Here is a 27,122-nt window from a genome sequence, read left to right as displayed (position 1 = left end):
TTATATAAGTTTCAAAGCTTTCATTAATTCTAGATGGCTAAATATTTTCCCCTTTTTTTTTTGTTGTCGCACCGCCATGATCTGGAGAACAGTGCCTTTATATAATTATGATAACATACGAGCGTTCACTGATGTATTTGCTGAAAAGACTGATATAATATTTAAGCATAAAATGTGCAAAATATAACTTTGCACTAATTAATACAAAAAAAAAGCACCGAGAACAAGGCAAACAGTTACAAATGTATAATGGTTTTGTGCATTTTGGAGAAACAGCATGATGAGTGCACGAAAATAAGCAGGATTATTAATTTGTTTAGTCTTGATATTTTATCTCACTCATCTTTTAAACGTAAATCAGAAACTTTCAACAAGGACCGATTATTATTATTATTATTATTATTAATAGTAATAATAATAAGAATGAAAATAATTATATTGTATGATAATTCGACAATATATGCTTGAAAACTGGTATTATTTGCCAGTATTTCACTCTCTCCCATTGCCACAAATAAAAATGATAGTAATTTTAAAAGTAATATTAGAAATATATATGACAATAATGACCCGTTCAATATATATTTAAAAACTGAAATAATTTGCCAGTATTTCACTCTCTACCACTGATACAAACTACATTTACGTCATACATTTATATCTACATGTGCATATGCCACTGCAATTACATTCACAGTTAGGTAGATTTTACTGTCGAAAATATTGAGGAATAGGAACTCCAGATGATTGATAAAGTAAAGGAAAATACTGGAAAAGTTGCTACATCCATAACACGTTCAAAAGAAGTTAAGAGAAATAAAATCCCTGGCAACATACAGGTACTTGTATTGGAGACGATGCATATGTTCACAGAATAAAATCCCTGGCAACATACAGGTACCTGTATTGGAGACGATGCATATGTTCACAGAATAAAATCCCTGGCAACATACAGGTACCTGTATTGGAGACGATGCATATGTTCACAGAATAAAATCCCTGGCAACATACAGGTACCTGTATAGGAGACGATGCATATGTTCACAGAATAAAATCCCTGGCAACATACAGGTACCTGTATTGGAGACGATGCATATGTTCACAGAATAAAATCCCTGGCAACATACAGGTACCTGTATAGGAGACGATGCATATGTTCACAGAATAAAATCCCTACATACAGGTACCTGTATAGGAGACGATGCATATGTTCACAGAATAAAATCCCTGGCAACATACAGGTACCTGTATTGGAGACGATGCATATGTTCACAGAATAAAATCCCTGGCAACATACAGGTACTTGTATTGGAGACGATGCATATGTTCACAGATTAAAATCTGATGGGCTTAGGACCAAATAATTAGGATATTTGTTTTGAAGATGACCAAGTGTCAAATGCAAAAAAGGGAAAAACTTACTGGCACGAGGTTGTTCTCTTCCATATACATCTTTTCATATCTGCTTTTGCTACCTCGTAAATTCATCACACCCAAACCGAAATTTGAAAAGAACATTTAATCCCTCAATATAAAAAATATCTCAGCTGAGACAAATGGTTCACAATGCTGATTCCTTTTATTTAGTATAAAACTAAGCCTGTATATCTCACAACATTTCTATACTAACTTCTATCAATTCCGATAGTTTCCAGTGCAATTCTGTATAGAACTTCCATACAGACACTTAGGCTTCATTCAACGAAATACAAAAGATGCAGTAATGTTTATTCTCAGCAACTGATGTTTAAACATGTGTCGTGTTTTTAAAAACATGATACGCACTTCAGACGTCTTTATATTCTAGTTTTTTAGGTTACATCAGTTACGGTAGCTTTTAAACGACCCTTATATATTTTCTCCAATAAAGGTGAAGTAATACTTATTATAAAATATAAAAGCATATCACAAACTGACATTATATTCAAGCACAAAAGGTACAAAATATAGCTTATGGCAAATACAAAACAAGGACGTAACATGCCTAACCCTATGAAAGAAACTTGACAAATTGAAGTAAAAGAAAACACATACAAAAGATTTGTATTTGTATAAATAGAAGGCCATTAAGCAACGCATTATTGATAAAAAGTAACTATTGTGTGTGCTGATTGCTAAATCAGTTTGAGATAACATAAAAGTAAAAATGTTGTCAGTCGCATCTTCTTTGGGCAGTTTTAGCATGCGATTCCTCTAACAGTGATATATTTGTGCCCCAGAATGTGTACAGTTTATATCTTCGAGAAATATTCATCATTAAAGAAACAATTCAACTTCGTTAAGGAATGTGGCTTTCCCTGTTGAATATTCATATTTGCTCCACCTTCCCCCAGCATCTGACCCTTTTATTTACCCCCTTACCACCCCACCCCCATTTTTCTGTTGCATAATATTTATATTGTATTTGTTGTTGGGTTTTAGAAGCAACCCGTCTACATCTTTTTTCCGTTACAGATTCTTTCTCTTGTGGATCTACTTTGCATGGTTTTATGGTTGTGTTTGGGGTGCTCTATGCTTCTGAGAAATCTACCCTTACCTTTTATCTTCAGTAAGTATCAACAATAAGTATAAACAGAAGGAAGTCAGTATCTTCCTGGGTGTGCTGAAAAGTATTTAGTTTTTGTTTTTCTGTTCAACTTGTTTGTCTAAATTAAATTTCAAGTCGGTTCGACTGTAAATGAAACAAAAAAGTTACATGACTATACAGTTTTCAGTTATTCAAATGATACCGATTTATTCTACTCGTTTTAACTGTTAATAATGATGAATTTTAAACACGACGGCCTAAAACTTATCAACGATGAATAACTTGGCGAACGATTACAGTGTTTAAAAATAATTGAAAATAAGCATTGGCTTGTCTATTTGTAACTGCCATCTTGTGCTTCTATAAGAAGACATCTTCCTTGCGACGAACAATTAATGCACCGTCTCTGATCGGGACAAGAACCTGCAGAGAATAAACAAAATAGTTTATTAGATTTTGACTATAAATTTGCAATTAATCATTATGGGGAAAATTACAAATTTAAAACACTTGATAATTGCCCCACAGTATGGAACGTCATTGTTGTGTTTTGTTTATAATTCAAATTATGAGAACCATACCAACTTTATTTACATCAAGTTGGATACGTGTGTTTACCGAATTTCTCACTGAAAGTATTAAACGGGGAAAACGTGTAAATATAAGAATAGGCCAAATATTATACAGGGAGTTTAAATCTAATTGAAGCTTCCCTTTTTCGAAATCGTAAATTATGTTTTAAATTTGAATGTTTGAAAAAAAGTTGCCGTAACGTTTTAAATTTTAAGTTTGTAATTTTTAGCTAATTTTGGTCAAAGTAGCCATACTCGGATTAATTGTCATATACGTTGATATATAAAAGTTAATTTTGGCTATTGTTATGTAAGTTAAACTAAGATAAACTAAGTTTGCCCTTTCTTATCTTTTTTCATTTGATGGAGCCATTTTCATAGTACGTAATCATTTGAATTAAATCATTTTACTATACATGTTTGAATAGAACAAACAGACATTAAATCTATATTGTACTTACCCGAAACATATCATCCCTGGATTTCAAATATTCATTGAATTTTCTTATTTCGTGCCCATTTTCTTGAGCTGATTTGTCGTCATAGGCGCTGCCGTACCACAGGGCATTGTCAAAAACTATTGTTCCTCCTTTAGCAAGAAGATCTTTTTCCATCACTGTCTGTTCTCAATCAAAGATAGTTTTCATCGGTTTAATATTAATGTTAAAATTCTTGAAAAGTTGACTGTTGACGATGGATATATTACTTGTTATAATTAAAACGATATTCTAATTACATTATTTCAATAAAAACATCATATGAACATGAAGAAATACTGCTGAATGCATGCTAGCGTCGTTCATTTTGAAACAAATGCAACAATGAAGTATCAATGTTGAATGAATTACCTTAAAATAGTTGACATAACCAGCCTTATTAGCATCGATAAAGACAACATCATACTGAGCCTTTTCCTCTGATAGTTTCAATAAGGTTTCTTTAGCATCACCTAAAACGAGTATACTTAACAGTCAGTCATTATAGTTCTGAGTATTTGTACATGTACTTTGTGACTGGCTAGATTTCCCCTACACAGATTGAAGTAAAGCAGTTATATACGGAAGTCTGTGGAAACTACTGTTATTTTACACAGCCAACGATAAAAAACGGTGTTATAACACGCCATTTTCTCAATGATTTTCACACAATAAGGTTATAGCATTATTGTGCAGATGGCGTACAAAATGGTATATTCCAGTAACAACCCTTAAGTTATCACATAGGTATTGTAAAACGTCGTCTCGTCACGGTATCGCTAAACTAAGTAAAGCATGTTATTTGAAAAAAGCATATCATTTAAAAATATGATATACCCTAAACACTGATTTTATTGTTACACTAAATCATTGTTTGTAGTTCGGATGCGAAGGTTCTTATATATCAAGAGGGCACAGCATGGATGGTATATTTAATTTCTTCTGAACGACACACTGATTATATTCGATTTTCGATTCTAACATGACATGGATCACTTATCTACTGTACACCCTTCACAACATCCACCAAATATTTGCTTGTTTAGAATCTTTGAATCGCATTCATTTTCAGGAGGCCGCAATAACTTTTGACCTGATGACGTCAGAACTGTTACGTACAAACCATATTTTTATCGCATAATAACGTCTTAGATCAGGTCTTTATTTAATGTTGAACAAAAGTGAAATAGGCTTTTGATAAATTAGATTATTTTTTAAAGTTAATGTTCAGAAAGACGTATCCATGGTTACCTTATTCTAAATAAATTTTGTAACATAGTATTTGAAATAAAAATGTTTGTCCCAATGTACACTTTTAACAAATGATTTCGCTCACTAGTATAAAGATTTCCATTAAAGAAACAGTTCTTGAAAACGTTTTTCTTATTGGAAACTTAACTATCAGTTTGCTTACCTATACGAATTGCAATTTTCTTTCCATGTCGAGATTTGGCAAAGGCGTTTTTCGCAACCTCATCTAGGTATGGTTCAATGTCAAGTGTTGTGACAGTTCCGTCTTCCGGAAGAGCTTCTGCGAATGCCAAAGTTGCATATCCGGTAAACGTACCAATTTCTAACACTCTCTTTGCTTTTGACATGCTCACTATGCTTTGCAAGAATTTACCTGAAATATTGTACTTGTTATCAACAGAAATATCGTATATCTATAGATGACCGTTATAAAAAATGTAGACTTACTTTAATACGGACTGCAAACATCTTTGGATGATCCTAAATCACGACACTTGGCACTGTTCACTTTATGCCATGATGCTCCGCCTTAATGAAAATCAAATACATTGCAACAGCAAGCGTAAACATTTCGAAATAAAAACTTTGCGCTTGCTGTATTTCAGTCGCTGGGAGCCTTATTCAACCAAATTAATTTTACTATTGTTATATATTCGAAAAGTGTACGACAAATGTTTTGTACTTTTCACGAGTATATAACACGCATCAAGACATATATTTACAAACCGAAGAAATGACCGGACAACATCCCTGAAAACAGTTTCAGCTTTGTCTTCCCATCTTTATATGCTTCCTCAAAAGGGAACACTAGTGTTTCACTCTGTATTGCTGTTAAAACTTCACTCGGATCACTGCTGACACTCTCGCAGTAAGCTTCCCGAGCCTGAAATATTTTCATATATAAGATTTTTTAGACATTTACTCTTATTATGTAATATAGTGTAAAATATATTTAAAAAAAAACATCCGAATATAGAGCTGAACGGAATGATTGTAGTCGAGGTTTAATATATAATTTAGTTTGGCACCCAGTCTCATAATTCCACTCCGTCTGTGTCATTGGTCAATTTCAAAATTTAGCTCAGAGTCAACCGATACAATGCTGGAGGTTTCAGACTATTTGTGATGTTACACACAGAACCTAATCCCTTCGAAAACAGATCGTTGCAGTATATCAAAATATCTCAAAAACTGAAAATATGTAGATTTTTAACAGATGTTTATTTCTTACATCTTACAATATGCAAATAATATGCAGATAATAATAAATCCTGTATTCAGATCCATAGCTAGCAGTTCAATGTCACACATAGGTACACTGCAGTGTGTCATATTTCTCTTATTCGCTAGATAGCTTTTATCATTGACGGATATACGCAGTCATAAAACGTGTAGGTGCAACATTTGGAATCCTAGCTCAAAGGTCAGGATAAAACTAACAGATCAATGATTTAATGTTTCCTTGTCCGCTCTCAAGCACTACTATTCAAATAACACTCACTGTTCCAAGACGAATTAAGGCGTGCAAGACTCTATATCTAGTTTTGAGGTCGTCTTACTTAAAGGCTAACATCCTAGTGATTGTTTTGTTCGGACAACACACGGACATTCAACTGGCATGGCACGAACGTTCACCATAAAAAGTCATGGTGTTGCTTGCAAGATTACTCGAAGCTTTAAAGTCACTTAGAGTGGATAAAGTTATTCGTTGACTTGTATGTCCATTCTGTAACACTTTCATATATGTATGGATATTCATTTCACTTAGAATAGGCCATAACCATATAACATGTCACATTTAGATAGCTATGTCTGAGGTCAAGGTCAATGATTAATAATATAACGACAGTTTTCGAATTTGGTCGAAAACCCCTTAATGCTTGGATCATTCACTATAATAAGACAGTTTGTCGCCTATAACTTGCCGAGAGAAATGTGTGCTGTTTTCGTTTCATTGCACCTTAACCATTTGGAAACATTACCTCTGCCGTGGTTATGGCATCACTCAGTCTATTCTGTATATCCTCATCAACACCTCTTTCTGCACAGAGTTCTTTTATTTTGTACAGCTCGCCGATTGCAGGATCCCATATCACTTTTGCCATTTTCTACCTTAAAAAGAGTACAATTTCTACGTTATGGAACAGTTGTCAAGTTGAAATGTAAAACTGGTTCGGACTTATAATCCAAAGACACATCAATTCCAAATACTGCTACGATCCGATCAGACTGCCTGCCGGTGCCAATTGCACCTCCCTTGATATTTTTTACTACAGAGTCACATCAAACAACTATTAAAATAGGCGTAATTAAGGTAGACAGTCTCACAGAATTTTCTGGAGGTAGGTGTGAATACGAGCCGTGAAAAGGCGAGTGGGCGTAGGTGCGAAAGGGGGAACCACCTCCAGCGGGTGGGCTATTTGGGGTTTCCCAAGACCTTTTTTAAAAATCCAGAATGTATTTCGTGTAATTTCATGTATATCTGATAACCTATCGGAGTAGGAATTTAACTAAATTTATTAAAGAAACCCCTATATAATGATTCTCAGATGAGGCTGACCTCCTGTGAAGTGACCTCTCTTTAACTAGTGACTACTAGTATTTCTGCGTCATAAAAAATCACTAATGTTTGTGAACGCTTGCAATCACTATCAAATAACTATACTTAATGATATTAATATATCATTTTAGTTATTACGTGAAATCAATAAACCTGCACATAAAAATTCAGTGATCTGATTTCAAATCGTTTTTACAGCATATTATGCCTGTTTTATTTGTTGTTGTTGTTTTTTTTTTTTTTTTTTTTTTGTTTTTTTTTTTCAAAAATCCCCACTTTGCGCGGTTGCATTTTTTAAGAAATAATAAGTTCCCAAACGTGGTTTATGGTAGAATAACCCGTGTTTTGAGTTCTTATGCGTAAGAATATATCACGAAGGCCATAACACGACATACTAGTATCAACAGTGTACGAAAAAATGGTAACTACTTTTAACGACCGTGCTACGCACCTTGATCGGATGACGTCATTGCACGCGAGTGGTATATTGCAGAATAACCCAAGATAGATTTTGCTCTACATGTATGTAGGTTGTTTGCTGGTCGTGTGAGAATAACAGATAACATATAACATTATTTATTTAAATGATATTTTTTAGTTTTAGTATAGTCTGATGTACAATGTAGTGCAGCAAATGGTTAGAGAATGAATCCATTGGGAATACTCTTCCTATGTGATGGCAAGAGACATCTATTAGTCATGTTTATCTGGTTCTCCGTGACGTAGTAGTTGATGTCGCAGATTTTGATCCATTTGCCCACACCAATGTGGGATCAAAACTCCGGAAAAAAACCGCTGGAGATGTGACCTAGCTGTAAATCGGTAGGTAAAGTTTTTCATTTATTTCTTAGACTAATAAAACGAAGCCAATTCTTGCAAATCAACTCGACAGCTTTGTCAAGGAATGAACATGGCTTACATTTACAATTATTGGGCCAAAAACGATCGTTATGTTTTTAGATATTCTCTAACAATTTCTTCGTTTGAAAAAATCGAGCAAAAATCCAAAGTTTTGTGCAAATTGTTTTGTTTATGAACAACCTGTGAAAACTTTTATCATCTGGTTTAACGGATGTGTCCTTTCGGAACACCTGTGTGAAGTTTCCGGGTTCTACGTTATTCCTGAAAAAAATATATTAGCTGTTAAATAGGCATGGTCGACAAAAAAGGACTGTCGAAAACGGCCGCTAGTGCTGTCGCTGAACTCGGATGTTAACATTTATAGTCTATCCATTAACTCCGATGATTTTGAATACCTTTGTATGTAAAAAGTATTACTGGCAGTGATTTGACGGAAACGTAATTATTTTATAAAACGGCATTTTCATTTCAAGAGGCTTTATGACTATATTCCTTCACACCCGGGCAGAATTTTAACCTAGTACACGCGTTCTTGCCATTTTCAGCCATGCGAAAGCCAACCATATACTTCTTTGCAGTTTCACCGAAACAATACAGTACATAATGCCACTTTGCCCGCTTTTGATGGTGGAGGAAAACCACTACAGGTGCCTCCGGGCTAATACAGAAAGTAATTTCACCTCGGGTTTTGCAAGCGCAAATGATTGCTTCTGGTCGTCAGTCCTGTGACTTTCATTTGAAGAATTCAGTATCTATAATGAATCTCAAATGCCCGTTCTTGTTTTGAAAAGTGTTCTTAATGCAGTGCTAGATACATGTATAATCTTATTTGCTTATACATAGTTATTTAATTGATCCTTATGTTAATCTGCTATTTTGTTTTACTCATAAATACCTTTTCAACAAATATCAGTTTATTCATGGTCTAAAACTGCAAGTTGTTGATGTATACAGGCAAACGGTTGTAAACGATTGTTTCAAATCTTTTTAAAATAAGCAGAACTTGGCAAAATCTCACATGACTATTTTAAAGAATAGTATTCATTGTGGCAACGTTAAATGTCGCAACCACCGTTTAATGTCACATTCATTTATCAAATCAGTTATTTCTTAACATGCCAGCCACATGTAGCTTTAATCAACATATAACAAGGTAGATCGGAACTCTTCTTTGCTTGTTTATGATCCCGGATCCCAGAATTTATATCACAAGAGTTACCCCTTTTGTGCAGTTTACGCATTTGCCTTTTCTGTCAACAAGATCTTAACCTGTTATTTTCTACAACGCTAGGTATTGTGCATTGTTTCACATACATAATGTCTTTTTGTATAAAAATGCCTTAGAGACCGGACCCGAAAGTGCGACCTTAATGTTCAAGCAAGGGTGATGACTTTTGTATGTCTAAGATTATTTGGCTGTAGTTAACATTTGTGTAACATGTTTCAAAATCTCTCGAGGACTAATAAAGTCACACGCCGGACAAGAAATGTTGCTTTATAAACCTATGGAAAAACATGAATATATTTGAAATATGGTCTATGCATGTAGAAATTGCCAGTCCCACACAAAATACTTAAATATAGCTCTTTATTTTATACTCTTCTGTGAATTACTGAAATTTATCATATATTTATTTTTCAGTAAAGGTAAAGATGTATAAGAATAATAAAAGGACCATAAATATTTACATTTTATCACAATAAAATGTCAAAGTAATCAGAAAACATAATAGAACTATTTACAGTTTTTCTACAAAGACATCCTGACGTCACGACATTATCACGTTATGATGCGATGCACGTGACGTTGCGCGGGCAAAGTGAATATAATTTGGTTAAAACCTCTAAAAATGCATAAAATAAATAGAAAATTTGTTTGTTTCAGTGTAAGATCGAAATATATTTCACTCGTGAACACCATAATTTACATTTCACTCGTGACTGCGCCACTCGTGCAAATATTGCATTATCACGGGTGGTAAACGCGCAATCCAATTCCCACTGGGAATACGCTAATAGGTCGCGCGACTTCCGGTGCTGGTGTTGCGCATCAATATACTAGTATACAAAATTGAGGTAGGTGGGTTTTTGTTTTTGAAATAATGACACATTTACGAGTGTTTTCGAAAAAAACGCAAAATGCTGTTCGACACAAAAATGAATAAAGATCACATGTGTGAAATACCAACTTATTAATTTAAGAATCAGCTCTGTTATCACGCAAACTCTGCCGGCTTGAACTGTCAAAAAAGCATGAAATCATGAAAAATGCAAGTTTTCTAACTCTTGTGCCTTCTTTCTGGAAATGTGACGCTTCTAATGATCAAACACGTGTAAGACAGTCATGAATATTACATACACTTGAATGAAATTTTGCTTTTGGAGGGAAGATTGGCAACAAATAATCGGGAATGGGGTTGTGCCCCGGGAATGGAGTTGCGCGTATACATTATATACATTATGATGTATACGAGCAACTCCATTCTCGGTACGCAACCCCATTCCCGATGATTTTTTGTCAATTATGTCCCTGTAAGCAGGATTTGAAGCAAATAATTTTGATATTCGTTACTTTATAACAGTTGAGTTATCATAAAAAGCATCAGATGTCTTAAGATTAGGCATATGAGATCAGAAATTTCCATTTTTGTTGATTTCATACTTTTTCAAGCTTCGTGTCGCCTGAGTTTTTGTGATAATAGAGCCGAATCATAAATTACAAACCAGATATTTTACATATATGATGTATTATCATATTTGTGTCGAACAGCATCTTGCTTTTTTCGAGAAAATTTATCCTTGTCTCATACAAAGCAAAATCATAACTTCACATACCTCAATTTCGTCTTTTTTCATGCGCAACACCAGCACCGGACGTTGCGCAACCCATTTTAAGCGTATTCCCAGCGGGAATTGGATTGCGCGTTTACCACCCGTGATATAATGTTCACTCGCTGAAATATATTTCGATCTAATACACTAAAACAAACAAATATCCTCTATGTGTTAAAGTTTTTTGAGATTCTGACATTGGAGGTGGTCATTCGTGATTGAGCCTCACATATACTTGTATCATTGGTAACACATGTTTGAAGTTTTAAAAATAATGCTTAAAAATCAGTCCATGCATGTGGAATCACAGCCCGGACAAGACACTGCGGGTGGACGAACGGACGAATGGAACTTAGCAACTTGTAGACCCTAAACCAAAAGGACAATGATAATGAAATCAACCAGAACTACTCGACATGGCAATAAGGACCATACATAAGTATAATATTATATAAACTGTTTACTGACTGCAAGTATGCGTATTTTACACAAATGAAAGACGAAAGAAATCGCAAAAACACAGATAGATTAAACAGATACAAATTATACATTAAAAAGAGACACTACGGGGCATATAACATGTCTACAAGACAGTTTTTTACTTTTATACAGCTGTATTCTCGATAGCCGTCAGCTGACTTCAACGACTGTCTATTGCAAATACAGCGGCCGTTTTCGACAGTCTTTTTTTTCGACCATGTCTATTTAACGGCTAATATATTTTTTCAGGAATAACGCAGAACCCGGAAACTTCACACAGGTGTTCCGAAAGGACATATCCGTTAAACAAGATGATAAAAGTTTTCACAGGTTGTTCATAAACAAAACAATTTGCGCATAACTTTGGATTTTTGCTCGATTTTTTCAAACAGAAGAAATTGTTAGAGAATATCTAAAAACATAACGATCGTTTTTGGCCCAGAAATTGTAAATGTAAGCCAGGTTCATTCCTTGACAAAACTGTCGAGTTGATTTGCAAGAATTGGCTTCGTTTCAATAAAAATAAATGAAAAACTTTACCTATTACATTTCCAGCGGGGTTTTTTTGTCCAGCGGGCGTCAGGTTATCCAGTGTGACTCACTTCGTACTCAGGTGAGCTTAAAATACAAAATATGCTATAAATGTGGCTTAGGCACAAACTTAAAATCCAATACTAATATATCTTTATGTCATTAGCTGAATTTAACGTATACTATTTGCCGATTTGTACCTGTAATCTATTCAACACAATACTTAATAGATCCAAGAACCACAAATTGAATGAATAGTTCTTGACCTTGTTCCACTTCATACAGGTCTATTCAAATCATACTATAGATATTATACAATGTCATGTTTTTCTCATCCATTAAGATTCATGATGCATATTTTTGCAATACCATGCATACACACCTGCCATAGCTTTCGCAGAAGCAGTGGTTCCAACGCCGCGGTGGTGGAGGATTCGTCGCAGTTCTAAGCGGTGGATAAATATGGCCGGCTGGCTACATTACGGTAAGTTTTCTAATGAGTTTTCCCATATTTTTTTCACGTTTGAATGAAAACAACCAGTGAGACGGGAGCGCACATGTGACGTGTACTCTTCCAGCCACAAACACTTGTTCAGTGCAATTATTTGTTATTAATGTAAACACTTCTGTACAATTTGATGACGGACTGCCGTTTTTGTAGAATTTCCATCACAAATGGTGAAATCTTGTACAAAGCCACCCTTGAGCACGTGGCCAGTGTGGCATATTTATACTTCAAAATATAGGACAGTTTACCTAGAGTAAAAGTGTTAGCTTTTCGATTTTCATCGTAAAAAGTAGTAAAAACAGCATCATATAGTATGTCAGTAATTAAGTTTTAAAAGCCTTCTTAAGAAATTTAGCATTTATTTCCAGATATCGAAATCTTTTTTTTTTTTCGAACGATCTGGAGGCCAGTCCCTTTAATTATGTTTATCACCGGAACACTAACAGCACATCATTTGGTAAATATTTGAATATTTCTCATTTCTTTATTTTAGTTTAAACATATTTATTCCCATAATAGAGTACATATATTTATACATATGACATACTGTAGTGAAGACAAAACAGGAAAGGATAAGAATGAAAGACAAGTCTTATAGAATTCTTCTCCTTTGCGGACAAAATATAACTGTATGGGCATATCGAGCTTAAATCTGTAATGGGGCTAGGAATATAGTCTTAAGGTATGAAAAAATATGAAAAAAATTTCCTTATTTTCAGACTGTGACCATTGTTTATCTAAATAAAGACATACAAAAGACCACGTTCTTATTGCTGTGATATATCACGCGATGTATACGTGATGTATATTATACAGTTATTGACTTATGTTTTTACGGACCTGTAAAAATGATTATTGACCTCGGACGCAAAAAATGATATTGACAGTCCGAGGTCAATATCATTTTTACAGGTCCGTAAAAACACATATTGACCTCAACATCTATAAAGTCTATAATTGTTATATTATATGCCCTTCTCAAATGCACACATTTCACTGGCCCATATTTCATACACAAGAAAAAATGATATTACAAGAGTTATCACTTTTGCGGGTCAGTATCGCTTTTTGCGGACCCGCGCGTGCAACCCTTTCGACCAGTCAAATGTGCGCATTTGAGAAGTGTATATATTAATATATACATATATACAATTCCGAAACCTGTACGTACTGATAAAGTTATGATTAACATTCACAATAGCTGATACAGTTTGACATGAAGATATATAATTATCGAATCAACATTCAGCCTTTTTTTCTAGCCTAATTTCGGAAGTTTCGGTGTCATATTACAAAACCTAGGGAATAGATCACGCAACGCTATTCTATCAAATTCATACATTTATCATACGTAATGACATAATTAACATTCATAAAGTTGGAACACATGCTCTGAGCTTAACAGTAAGTATGCTATTTTCCAAGGATATCTGCGATGTACTTAACAACACACATAGGTTGTTAACGAATAATACAGCTCATACATGTGTTGCTTGCAATTTTTAGTTCACCTGAGCACAAAGTGTTCATGGTGAGTTATTGTGATCACGCTTTGTCCGTCGTCCGCAGTGCGTCCGTCTTGACGTGCCTCTAAACTGGGATAACGGGCCATTTTAGTAGCCCAGAGGTGACTAGGGGACCGTTATAAGCAAGGGGCCATGGCCCTTTGTTTTTTGCTGTAAATGAGTCACAGGGCCTCAGGGGAGGTAAAAATTGTGTTTTCAAGAAATGGCCCATTACACAATGTGTCCGAAACTAGGTGGGGGGGGGGGGGGGGGGGGGAAGACCCTTAAGGGGCCATTACACAATGTGTCCGAAACTAGGGGGGTGGGGAGACCCTTATGGGGCCATTTTGGTTGACCAGCAGATGATTGGGGGCCCTTGTTGGCCCCTTAAAAATGGCTCTTTGGCTGATGGCCCATTATCTGAAAGTAGTGGACCGTCAAGTCGTCCGTCCGTCGTCAACAATTGTATTTAAATGACATCTTCAAAACCACTGAATGGATTTTGATGAAACTTGGCCTGGATGTTCCTTGGGTGGTCTTCTACCAAAGTTGTTCCATTGGTTCCGCTTGGTTGCACATAGGGGCCACCAAAGCTATCAATAGAAAAATCTTCAAACGACATCTCCTCCTTAACCACTGGTACGATTTTGAAGTAATTTCACACAAATAGTCCTTATTTCACCCTCTACCAAGATTGTTCAAATTTTACCGACTCGTCAAGAAAAAAATACATGGCCGCCAGGGGGAGTGGTCACTTTTCCCTATATGTATAAGGTGAAATTTTAAAAAAATCTTCTTGTGTGAAACTGCTGCCCTAATTTTAAAATAATTCATCACAAATGGTCCTTGTGATACCCTCGTTAAAAAGCATGACCGCCAGAGGGCGTGGTTACTTTTCCCTATATGTATATAGTGGAAAATTTAAAAATCTTCTTATGTGAAACTGCTTGCCTGATTTTAAAATAATTTTACACAAATGGTCCTTGTGTGATCCTCTACCAAGATTATTCAAATTATTCCGATTCGTCTGAAAACATGACTGCCATGAGGCTAGGTCACTTTTCTCTATATGTTTATGGTGGAAAATCTTCTTTTGTGAAACTGCTGCCTTGATTTGAAAATAATTTTACACATATGGTCCTTCTGTGACCCTCTGATTATTTTGATTTGTCAAAAAACATGGCGCCAGAGAGCGTGGTTTCTTTTCCCTATATGTATATAGTGGAAACTTTAGAAAGCGTGTGACATGTATTTAATAAAGGCTAACATAGAAGAAACCTAATTCTGTACTTGTACCATTACATTACACAATTGCACTCGAAGCCTTGTACAAGTGACCCTCTTGTTTATACTACTGTCATGCTGTCTAACTTACATGTAAATTATATATCAATTATTTAGTTCAGTAAAAAACTAATAAAACCACATTACAATATCCCCAATGTGTCTATGATTAGTGTTTGTCATTTGATGTTATTCTGTCGATATTAAAGTTCATGTCAAAATATTTACATTCGCCCTATTCCTTTCCATTGAAAATTATGACGTGCACCATATAGAGGAAAGGCGCCAAAGTGACGTCAATGATTTGTTTGTTTGTTTTGGGTTTAACGCCGTTTTTCAACATTCTTGCATAAAAACTACCTTTTTCACTGGATCCGCCCATGTATTAACGGGAGAAAAATCGTGTGCAAAGAAGACAATTCACGTGCTGTTGATACCCGATTTTTTTTTTTTTTTAAATGCATTCTGCAGACGTTAATACACAAAAAAAAGCGTATATTATCCCTACAGTACTTCACTCATGTAACGGCGGGCAGTTAACCTAACTAGTGTTCCTGGATTCTGTACCAGTACAAACCTGTTCTCCGCAAGTAACTGGCAACTTCCCCACATGAATTATCAGAGGTGGAGGACGAATGATTTCAGACACAATGTCTTTTATCAAATCGTCACGGAGAGCTAAACACAGAGCTAAATGATGCTTAGTAATAGCGGGCTGCTGTTTTTGCTGTTTTCCAAAAGAGGGAAAGTTGGAAGTCAGAAGTGCGGAAGTTGGAAGTCAGAATTGTGGAAGTTAGAAGTCAAAAGTGTGGAAGTTAGAAGAGGGAAGTAAGAAGTCAAGAAGTCGGAAGTAAGAAGTGTGGAAGTTGGAAATCAGAAGTAGAAAGTCAGGAAGTTGGAAGTTAGAAGCGCGGAAGTTAGAAGTCAGAAGTGCGGAAGTAGGAAGTCAAGAAGTTGGAAGTGAGAAGTGCAAAAGTTAGAAATCAGAAGTGGGAAGTACGGAAATTAATTGTCCCTCCAGGGCTTCCATAGATTACTCCTGTTTACATTGAGCAATCGATAACATTACACTTTCTTTGTCAATGTGAGCAATATTATTCTATGAACACTTTAAATTATGGAAGCCCTGGAGGGACAATTGATTTCCGTACTTCCCACTTCTGACTTCTAACTTTTGCACTTCTCACTTCCTACTTCTTGACTTCCTACTTCCTACTTCTAACTTCCACACTTCTGACTTCTAACGTCCGCACTTCTGACTTCCAACTTCCTGACTTTCGACTTCTGATTTCCAACTTCCACACTTCTTACTTCCTACTTTTTGACTTCTTACTTCCTTCTTCTAACTTTCTGACTTCAGACTTCCAGCTTCCGCACTTCTGACTTCCAACTTCCTGACTTCTTACTTCCGACTTCCAACTTCCGCACTTCTGACTTCCAACTTCCTAACTTCTTACTTCCGACTTCCGCCTTCCGCACTTCTGACTTCCAACTTCCTGACTTCTTACTTCCAACTTCCACACTTCTTACTTCTATCTTCCGCTCTTCTGACTTCTAACTTCTTGACTTTCGACTTCTGATTTCCAGTTTCCACACTTCTTACTTCCGACTTCTTACTTCCCTCTTCTAACTTCCGCACTTCTGACTTCTAACTTCCACACTTCTGACTTCTAACTTCCTGACTTCCGACTTCCAACTTCCGCACTTCTGACTTCCAACTTTCCCTCTTTGGAAGTCGGAAGTAAGAAGTGTGGAAGTTGGAAGTCGGAAGTAAGAAGTTAGGAAGTTGGAAGTAAGAAGTGCGGAAGTTGGAAGTCGAAAGTAAGAAGTCAGGAAGTTGGAAGTCAGAAGTGTGGAAGTTGGAAGTCGGAAGTCAGAAGAAGGAAGTAAGAAGTCAAGAAGTCGGAAGTAAGAAGTGTAGAAGTTGGAAATCAGAAGTCGAAAGTCAGGAAGTTGGAAGTCAGAAGTACGGAAGTTAGAAGTCAGAAGTGTGGAAGTTAGAAGTAGGAAGTAGGAAGTCAAGAAGTTGGAAGTGAGAAGTGCAAAAGTTAGAAGTCAGAAGTGGGAAGTACGGAAATCAATTGTCCCTCCAGGGCTTCCATATTAAATACTTTAATGCTAACAATAACGTCATACTGAAATATTAGTACTATTTATAGAAATAAAAACTAGAGAAATAAAGAATTATTTTGATTTCAAATATGACTAGCAATGCTTAAATTATCACAACGATATTACTGTCTTGATTAATTTACACACACACAGAGTTGGTTATTCGTTGTGCAGAATAATTTGACACAATTTGCGCTCTAATTGAACTATTCCACAAGACGAAGGACTGTGACGACCTATCATTTGGAGCCATAAATGCGCGAAGACACTTTTTCCTTTCGATTTGCAAAATTTCAATTTTTTTAATGTCTGGTCTGGCCCTAATAATGACATCAGATTTAACAAACACAAACAAGAAAAATAACATAGTGATAAGTTTCACTAGAAAAAAAAGAAGCAGGAAAGAAATCAAAAGAGCAGAAAAGAAAGCACTTTGTGTCGGACATCAAGTTCGTTTTCAGTTTGGTGAATGGGCCAGAAAGAAGGTTACCTTTTTCGTGTGTAATAATTTTATTTTATTTTAAATATTGATTTATTATATTGTAGGCATTGTTACTTGCAACCTTTATTTCATATGATAGGCGGTATAGGCCTTTTATTCCAACCGAAATTCCGGATATTGCATTGTAAAGTTAATTTATGCTAATTTTTAAATCCATTTTATTTTGTTACTTTTATTGGATTGTATATACATGCAACAAGTAGGTTTTATACTACTACTTCTGTATAAGCATTTGTTAAGGATAATTGTTCATTTGTTAAGGATTGCTGAATATTGTGTATCGTGTTGTTACTACGTATATCGTTGTTTCTATGTATTAAGTTTATAACTCACACTGCAATTCCTTAAAGTTACAATTTTTAAGGCTCTGTCATGTCAATGCATAGGTATCCCACAATATAATACGGCGTTTTGAAATGTAATATTCATTGCTGCGTATTCAGGAGCTGTTCTCCTAAGGAGGAGGTGAAGAAAACAACCAGAACAACAACAATACCCTCTAAGTAATCGTCAACATATAATACTTGGGTTATAATTTTCATGTTCCTTTTAAACTGTGAGTCGGGATCAAATAATGTTTGTCGTGTTTCATTCATAGTACATCTTAGTCCTTCCTCATCATTTAACCTGAAAGTATCATATTGAGCCCACATTCCTGATTAGATATTAATCAGAAGAATGGTCTTGCTAACATCTGAGCTAAGTTTGAAACTCAGTCATTTCGGATGAACAACTACGTAAGTCTGAATTTAGGCACAACCTTTTGTGTATGCAATACAGTTCATTCCATATACAGAAACTTAGAGGTCGATTTCGCATATGGGTCATGATCAGTCAATAATTAGGTCACTAAATACAACAATAAAAAACCTGTTCACACTAAAAAGGCAGTGTTTTTTTTTCTCCAAAATTCATGAAACCCCACCAGAGTGTCTGTTTGCCTTAGGTCTAACAACAAAGACACCAGCATCGTTATACCATCTCCTGTTCTACCAGTTCTACGTACAGTGCTTTGTTTGGTGCGGATTTTCCTGTTGCTGCAACCTGCAGCAACTTTCGTACTTGTATTTGATCTAAATGTTACAATACAAGACATATTAGAATCGAAATAATTTATAGCAAAACAGTGTTTGAACACTATGGACGGTTATACGTCGAGCCTAATTATTTCACGAGGGCATAGCGTAGTGTTTTTGCTATGAATTATTTCTTAAATACAACATACAATTCAAGATATAAATTTAGTTTGTTCTGATCCATTTATATAAATTTACAAGTGCATTTTAACATCAAGTTTTTTTTTTCAAAATTGCTGCAAGAAAGTAAAAGCATATCTGCAAGCAGTGCTGAAAAGTCTTTATTCAGCAGCTGGAATTGATATGTAATGTAAAAATACGAAGAAGAGGAAGAGTTGCAAAATTGAAACCTGAGAATCTTATTTCTATAGTTAGATCTACTAAAAACTACAGGAGATCAATACATTACGTAAAATAAATAGATATCTTCATTTGAGGTAGTGTTGGCATTTCAATATATTACTATTTCAGTGTCTGCATTTTGCATGCACCCTCTGCTACTTCGAAATTTGATAAAAACGGATGCGTCCATTTAAGGCTTAACTGTTTGTTATACATTTGTAGTTTATAATCAAATTTTCTTTCACTTAATAAGTTAACTATTAGTTTTCATGTCGTTATATTTCCTAGTCCTTTTGGATGATAGAGTCCATCTATTATAGAACAATTATGTTTAAGGTGGTGCTAGATGGCATGATGGGTGTTGCACATTCCACTACCTCACATGAACAGACTCTATCAAACCGAGTCTTTTATTATGTTGTTCTGTTGCGTTCTACGTTTCCGAGAGGTCTTTTCATAGATTGTTTAGAACTACTGTAATCTTCAGAATTAATTTTTGACGAACAAAGGTGTATTAAGTTTAATAATTAAACAAACACTCTTATAAGGGTTCTAAGACGCCTTATCTAGGCATATGCAAAATTGATAAAGAAATTTTCCATTGTAATCATATATATCAGAATTAGTACAATCGACGGTCTTTTTCTTGTTACGTTATTGTGAAGGATTATATTTCTCATAACTTGAAATTCACTTGCTTTTAGTCTCGTTTCAGACACAGAACCTAGCCATCAAAGATACATGGAACAATTAAAGAACATTATTGAAATGTTGCATTTATTCCGCGAATATTGTAACGATGTTAGCTGTCAATACAATAGTCTAAACCTATTTGATGTTTGTTGATTTTTTTCTGTGGTATGATAATGAAGATAAAATAGTAATTAATTTACTCACGACTTGCGCGTGACTAATGCTATATATAATGGCTATGGAAAAGTATTTAGTAAACCTCACTAGAAAACTAAACAGGCAAAGTGAACTATAAATTAAATGACATGTCAAATAATGAAAATTTCATAAGACTTGAATTTTATTTGTAATGATTTATCAATGATTAGCCAGATTACTTTATTCTTTCAGAACATTTTTGCACATGATTATAATCTCAAACGAGGATGACTGGGCATAAATTTGGACTTGATGCAGTTTAATGTTTTTAAATCATGAAAATATGAAGTGACGATTATAAACATTCTTTCAATGTCTAACCAATCGCAGTTTAGAAGTTACGCAAGTCCTTGACCAACTACGGGTATCAAGTCTATAGATATCAACCACTGACAATACAGGATCTAACAATCAGAAATCATTTTTCAACCTAAATTGAATAATACTTGGTTGACTTCAACATGAATTCAATGTTAGAACGTTGAAACAATGTTAAATCAACGTTATTTCAACATTAAAATCAAATCAACGTTGACTGTAGGGATAACGCATGCTTTTTTCGTGTTATAACGTCTGCAGAATCCCGAGGGATTAGTTGGTGCCTGAGACCGTAGGTCGAGGGTACCAACGTATGCCGAAGGATTCTGAAGATGTTATAAAACGAAATGTGCATATGCTAACGCTATTCTAGCATAAAACGCGAAAAAAAAACCCGAATAAATGAATATATTCTACCTCAACGTCATTAAATTTTCATCAAATGCGCAGGAATATCTGAGTTGATTTTTCACGTTGACGTCATTTCCATTTGAATTATCCGTTTTGGGTCCGTAATACGTTTACGCTTTGCCACGGAACGCGCATATATAAAAAGGTGTTATAACAGCACGTGAGCGGGAGAATCTCTCTGTTAACACATGTTTTCTCCCCCGAAAAGTGACAAGAACAGCAGTTTTATGCTAGAATGATGGTTGAAGCTTCAACGTTTTTACAACTTTTAAAATGAAATATAAATCCTGCCAAAATTTAATGATGAAGTTCAACATTGATTCAACGTTGCTGTGCCTGCTGGGTATTTAGATACGTATCCTACGTTGTGTATTGGTCAAGACTGCAAGATAATATTTATTGCCGCGACAACCCGGGTTCGATTACCGACTTGGGCATGCCTTTTTTTCTTGATTTGGAATTTTTAAGATAGTCAAGAAACAAAAACTTATGTTCATATGTTCATAATATGTTCATTTTTTTAAAGTTATTTCTAGCCAAAATCTAGAGGTCTGAGTGCCTTTTCCTTTGATAATGCCTTTTATTCCTTTGCAGTAGGATTACGTTACTTCGCATTATATAATTAAACGTGAGCAATTAAAAGATTTAAGAAACTTTATTTGTTACGACGTATTAATCTAAAATTGAAACAGCTAAAATTGAAACAGCCGGCAAAAAGCACAATTTGTTTAATTAAAGATTAAAACATTATTATTACTATTCTATCGATTGAAATTAATTGTCTCCTTTCTTTCAACGAAACATGTTATTGTGTACATTTTCATAAATGTGTAAAATTCCTGCTATCAGCCCCCATTATTACTAGCAGGATAGCTCTACATACACACTGGTTATTCGGGTACCTACTCGTGTGAGCGATACCGCTCTCGTGTGATTAATGTACATGTAGGTTGTTTAGGGTATATAAAAACAATGACAACGTATGCCACATATTTAAGAATGTTGAACATTTTAAAGACAGATTCGTCCGAGGCAATGCATTAATTCGCACTGGTGAAAATATCGGTCTTTGATAATATTGATATGACTATAAAATTTGAAGAAATGTAGCGAAATTCCTGTATTTTGACATTTTGAGACGTGTTTTTCTTTATTCAAAGTTGAGATAACTGAATTTGCCGCTCACCTTGGTAGAACTATACATACTCAACTAAAAATGTTTGGATTATGTACCTGCAAGTTCTTTTTGTTAATAAAATTTCAATTATATGCATCCTGTTGCTGTTTTTGATGGTACCTCTGACGATGGATGAAAATAAACAAAGATACCTACCCGTTTGCACATGGGTACCGTCCTCGTTATGTCAATGAACATTTATAAAAACTCCCCGCAGCGATTGCTTCCGCATACGGTACACTAAATAAACGCAATTGAAGGTAATATATTGCTATGAGGATCAGGAAATAAGAACTGGAAATGTGAAACCCGACCTTTAGTAGATCTATTTGATTAGAATTTTAACTTTAAAGATGTAAAGAAAGGGAGTGGACCGTGTTTGCAGTATCTCACCAATATTAAATCTTCCCTCACACCCACCCTCTATTCTACGCATTCTATCATCTTGCCTTCTTGAAGTTCTTCTTTTTCTCCTTCTGTCTCATTATGAAAACGACCAAATTTGTCGCAAACCGAGCAAAAGTGCTTATGTTAAGACCTTCTTTTTCTTCCTGAAAGGGAAAGTGGACCCTCTCTCTGGGCATGTATTCGTTTAGGGAGATGCTCCGGCTTCGTAAAACTGCCTTTTATCGTATCTTGTAATATTCGCCTCTGTTCACAGGCGCACCGTCCATTAAGGTAGTGCTAATTACGCGACATATACTTACATGATCTTAGCAAGCCTGACTGGAATAGTAATCATCCATCACGTGCAATATACTCGTGCGACACGCCGGTATGCGATATATCATTTGAAGGGAGATAACTTGATTATCTAATCACATCGTTACAAGCAAGATTTATACACCCTGCATTAGGACTAGACATTCATATTTTGTAACTACACTACTACTACAGTTTCCACTGCTTCCGTCTATTTTTTGTTCTTCTAAATAATTATTATCAGCAATCAGGTGAGGTGGGAGACCAGCCTGCCAAACATTTCCGTATTTCGTCCAATTTATTCAAGCGAATTGAAATAGCTTCTATTCCGGTTCATTTGTCATTTACGACAGGCGACAACTTTAAACAAAACTTACCAATACGGAACCGTCCACTCTGAAACTTTTGGGGCCCAATGATCACTTCCTAACAATGTATGCATGCCTGACTTCTCTACGAGTATTTTTGTGGGATGCCTATAAGTTTTGTGCCAAAATTGAAGACCAAGCAATCTATTGCGTGCTTGGTAAATATGCATATGGTTATAATATATGGCTTTTAGTAAATTAAGTACTTGTTTCAACACTTAACTATCGCAGAAAAAATATTTTACCCTCTCGCTTAGCGCTAAGCAGATCTATTGATCACGGGGTCTCGAGTTCAATCCCCTGGCAGGCGCGTAGGAAGGCCTGAAGAAAGTGGATTCACCAAAAAGGCAATGGGTATGTGGACGGCTTAGGTCCCCATCGGATCCAGGGCAGAGCCCCCGGAGAAAAAAATAGTTTGCAGAAAACAATATAATATTTCAAGCTCTTATTGTTGATATCACACTATGTACCCGGATAATCTTAATAACTCTGTTCAGCGACCCTAACTCAGTGCCAACATGGTGGATGTATAGCCGATACAGCTTTGTTTTCTGTGTAATTTCGATGTATAAAGGATTGTTTCGGTTGTTATATCTGTCTCCATTGATCAAGTGTTTATTTATTTCAAAATGTATCATGTTAAATATATCAACCCTTGTGTTTTCAGGTGGAATACCGACGAGCAAGGCAAACTTTTCAATGACAAATTTTACAAAAAATCTTAAAAAATACTTAAATAAATAAATAATTTCTTATATAATTAAATAATGATTTTGACTTTTATATTGAATTATTTTCAAGGGTTTATCAAGATGTTTGCAAACATTTCTATTTGCATAATATCAAATTCATGAAAAAATATTTGACTGTAGTGGGCATACATATAACATCTTGTAAAATTAATGACAAAGTTTGAAGACAATGCCGCTTATAAAGTAAAGTAATATTTACAATAATCAGACCATGTACATGTCAACTCATTCATTTCTATAGAATACTAGTCAGTTAGGTGTTTATCCTTCCCGCGATTTCGTGTAAGTTAGGTTTTTATCCATTCCTCATGTAAACTGAGTTCGGTTTTTATTAACTCGAAGTTAGGTTTTTATCCCTTTTCTCGCTGTCAGTACATTTGAACATGTATTGTGTCAACATGTAGTGGGTTAACAACATAGTGTAAAAGGGCCTAAAAAGCAGTATATCTTTGCTTTCAAACAACAAAATAGTCGAGACATCAAAAGCATAGAAGTATTTTTAAAGATTTTTTGTAAAAGTTTTCGCTGAAAAAGTTGCCTTGTTCGTCGTTTTTCCACCTGAAAACACAAGGGTTGATATATTTAACATGATGCATTTTGAAATAAATATACACTTGATCGATGGAGATAGATATAACAACAGAAACATTCCTTTATACATCGTAATTACACAGAAAACAAAGTTGTATCGGCTTTACATCCGCCGTGTTGGCACTGAGTTAGGGTCGCTGAACAGAGTTAAGATTATCCGGGTACATGGCGTGAAACTGTATTTTTGTAGATTTGTAAATTTCAGAAGTAAATAAAGGGCTGTAGCTTGACTACTTTGTTTGATCCTAAATACCACATACCTCAATCTCCTCCCCTCAATAAAAACTGTTACAAATCATTGCGTAATTTATTGCATCTATTTCGGACTCCTACTTACGAGGACATTTTTAAAATAATATAAGATCTCGATTTTTCAGTCGTTCAGTTAAAATGTTCCACTTTTTAATGTTATTTATAAGCTAGTTCAGTGAGTGATAAAACATTCGGTTTCATATGCATATCTGAAACTATGGGATACGGTCAAAATAAATGTTTTATATTTACCTTATGCAGATTTTGGTACTCCTAATCCTACAGCTTAGTAAATATTACACAATTGTTATTTTATATTAATAATTTCTATTGTAGTCGCGCACTTTAATTTCACTGTAAATGTTCACCGTGCTCAAATGTAGATGATAACATACCCTACTGGTTTATGTCAAAATAAGTTTTACCACTATTGCAAAAAATGGATGACAGATAAACATAATTTGATATCCTTTCATGATCCTTTCATCATTCAGACACGTCAATGAAGAAATTTTAGTAATCTTCAAAAGATTCATCAGATATATTAATGGCGGTCAAAATATGTTTACTGTGTAAAAACGACAGTATATCATATCAGATACATTTGTATCATAATCGAAACATTGCGGTTAAATGCAAAAAAAGTTTTTACAATACAATGGAAAAATTGCTTTTAAATGTAAATAGCGAAATGAATGCTGCAAACTAAGTATTTTGCGTTTCAGTTGCTTGGATCACATTACTATGTTATATGCACATAAGCTGCAGCGTCATTGCATTTGTAAAACAAAATGAGAAAAAAAAAGCTGTTGACTGCTGCTTTCTAATGATATTAAGGTCTACAGAAACTTCTTGTTGCACGTTTATACTTACCATTCCTTCAAAATTGTACGAGTATTTTATACTAATAAAAAGTTATGATACTAGAATAGCTGCTTAATTTTAAAATACCTGTAGGTGACCGCTACGGCAGGATGTAATGTATACCTCTATCGCAGTTTAACATTAAATGCGTGACAAAAGTCTCTGAATCTTTAAATATTTCATCTCTTCAGCCTTTAAATTTATTTTATTGATTTTCTTTTTTTTTTTTTTAATTTTATTATCGAAAAATGACGATATGTCTGTGCGTATGTTAGTATGCTGAGCTACGTGCCTGTCATGTGCATTATAGATCTACTCCGGTCATACTGGCCAGTCTCTTTCAGAAGAAGCTACAAGTTCTATTTCTTTTCCCAGAATCTTCACCCTTGGGGAGATTCAACTGACCTGCACAAAGGGAAGTGGATTCCCTTTTCACATCCTCCCACTGAATAGCTTCAGAATTGGTTGCGCTACGCCTTGATTCCCTATATAAGTAATAATACTTACCAAATAGCTATTACCAAACATTCACAAGGAATATGGCTTCTAGAGCGTTAACAAGCTTTTCCTTTGATTTGAGGGGGTGACCTAGTTTTTGACCCCACATGACCCAGTTTCGAACTCGGCCTAGGAATGATCAAGATAAACATTCTGACCAATTTTCATGAAAATAGGGTCATGAATGTGGCCTCAGTAGTGTTCCTTTGATTTGACGGCATGACCTAGTTTTCAACCCATTTGACCCAGATTTGAACCTGGCTTAGGAATCTTCAAGATAAAAATTCTGACCAAGTTTCATGAAGATATGGTCATAAATGTGGCCTCCGGGGTGTTAACAAGCTTTTCCTTTGATTTGACCTGTTGACCTAGTTTTAGACCCCACATAAACCAGTTTCGAATTTGACCTAGAGATCATCAAGATAAACATTCTGTGCAAGTTTGTATCAAATCAAAGCATAAATGAAACCTCTATATGGCTGAAAGAGCCAGAATAGAAAATTTTGCCCATTTCAGGGGCAGTAAAACTAGAATCTAATCAGTTTTTGAAAATAAGTGAGATCTTATTGCGACTTAAGTTTAAGTGTGGTTAATCGAATGTAAAAAGTCATTTCTATCATGTTCACAAGATAAAAATTAACAAATTTTGGCTATTTCAGGGATCAATCAGGGGCCGTAACTCCGGAACCTATGATTGGATCTGACAGATTTATCATGGAATCCAAGATCTATTGTTGTTAAAGATATTTTGCAAATATATATTAAATCAAACCATAAATGAAGTCTCTATATGGCTGCAAAGGCCAAAATAGCAAATTTTGGCCCTTTTAGGGCCCCTAAGTCTAGAACCCATAATGGGATTTGGCCAGTTTTCGAAAG

At 35.1% G+C, this 27,122-nt stretch overlaps 1 protein-coding gene across 4 annotated transcripts; it reads right to left on the bottom strand.

Moving 5' to 3' along the window:
* Positions 1-1,560: 1,560 nt before the first annotated feature.
* On the bottom strand, positions 1,561-25,291 carry LOC123554111 (O-methyltransferase MdmC-like). 4 transcript variants are annotated; one of them, XM_045344027.2, is made up of 8 exons: positions 25,134-25,285; positions 12,100-12,177; positions 6,809-6,938; positions 5,553-5,709; positions 4,990-5,199; positions 3,948-4,048; positions 3,561-3,719; positions 1,561-2,950 (listed from the first exon to the last, which is right to left on the bottom strand). In XM_045344027.2, exons 3-8 carry the CDS (start codon positions 6,929-6,931, stop codon positions 2,888-2,890), a joined length of 813 nt encoding a protein of 270 aa, XP_045199962.2. In that variant the 5' UTR covers positions 6,932-6,938; positions 12,100-12,177; positions 25,134-25,285; the 3' UTR covers positions 1,561-2,887. The 4 variants fall into 4 exon arrangements, with proteins under 4 accessions (XP_045199962.2, XP_045199978.2, XP_045199970.2 ...); XM_045344043.2 differs by lacking the exon at positions 12,100-12,177 and having other exon boundaries at positions 25,134-25,291; XM_045344035.2 differs by lacking the exons at positions 12,100-12,177; positions 25,134-25,285 and adding an exon at positions 12,291-12,440.
* Between the last annotated feature and the right edge of the window lie 1,831 nt (positions 25,292-27,122).

Source organism: Mercenaria mercenaria, chromosome 15, assembly GCF_021730395.1.
Source record: "Mercenaria mercenaria strain notata chromosome 15, MADL_Memer_1, whole genome shotgun sequence".
Classification (NCBI taxonomy): Eukaryota; Metazoa; Mollusca; class Bivalvia; order Venerida; family Veneridae; genus Mercenaria; species Mercenaria mercenaria.
The sequence above is the reverse complement of the archived record's forward strand: the minus strand, read 5'-3'. Positions and strand labels throughout refer to the sequence as shown.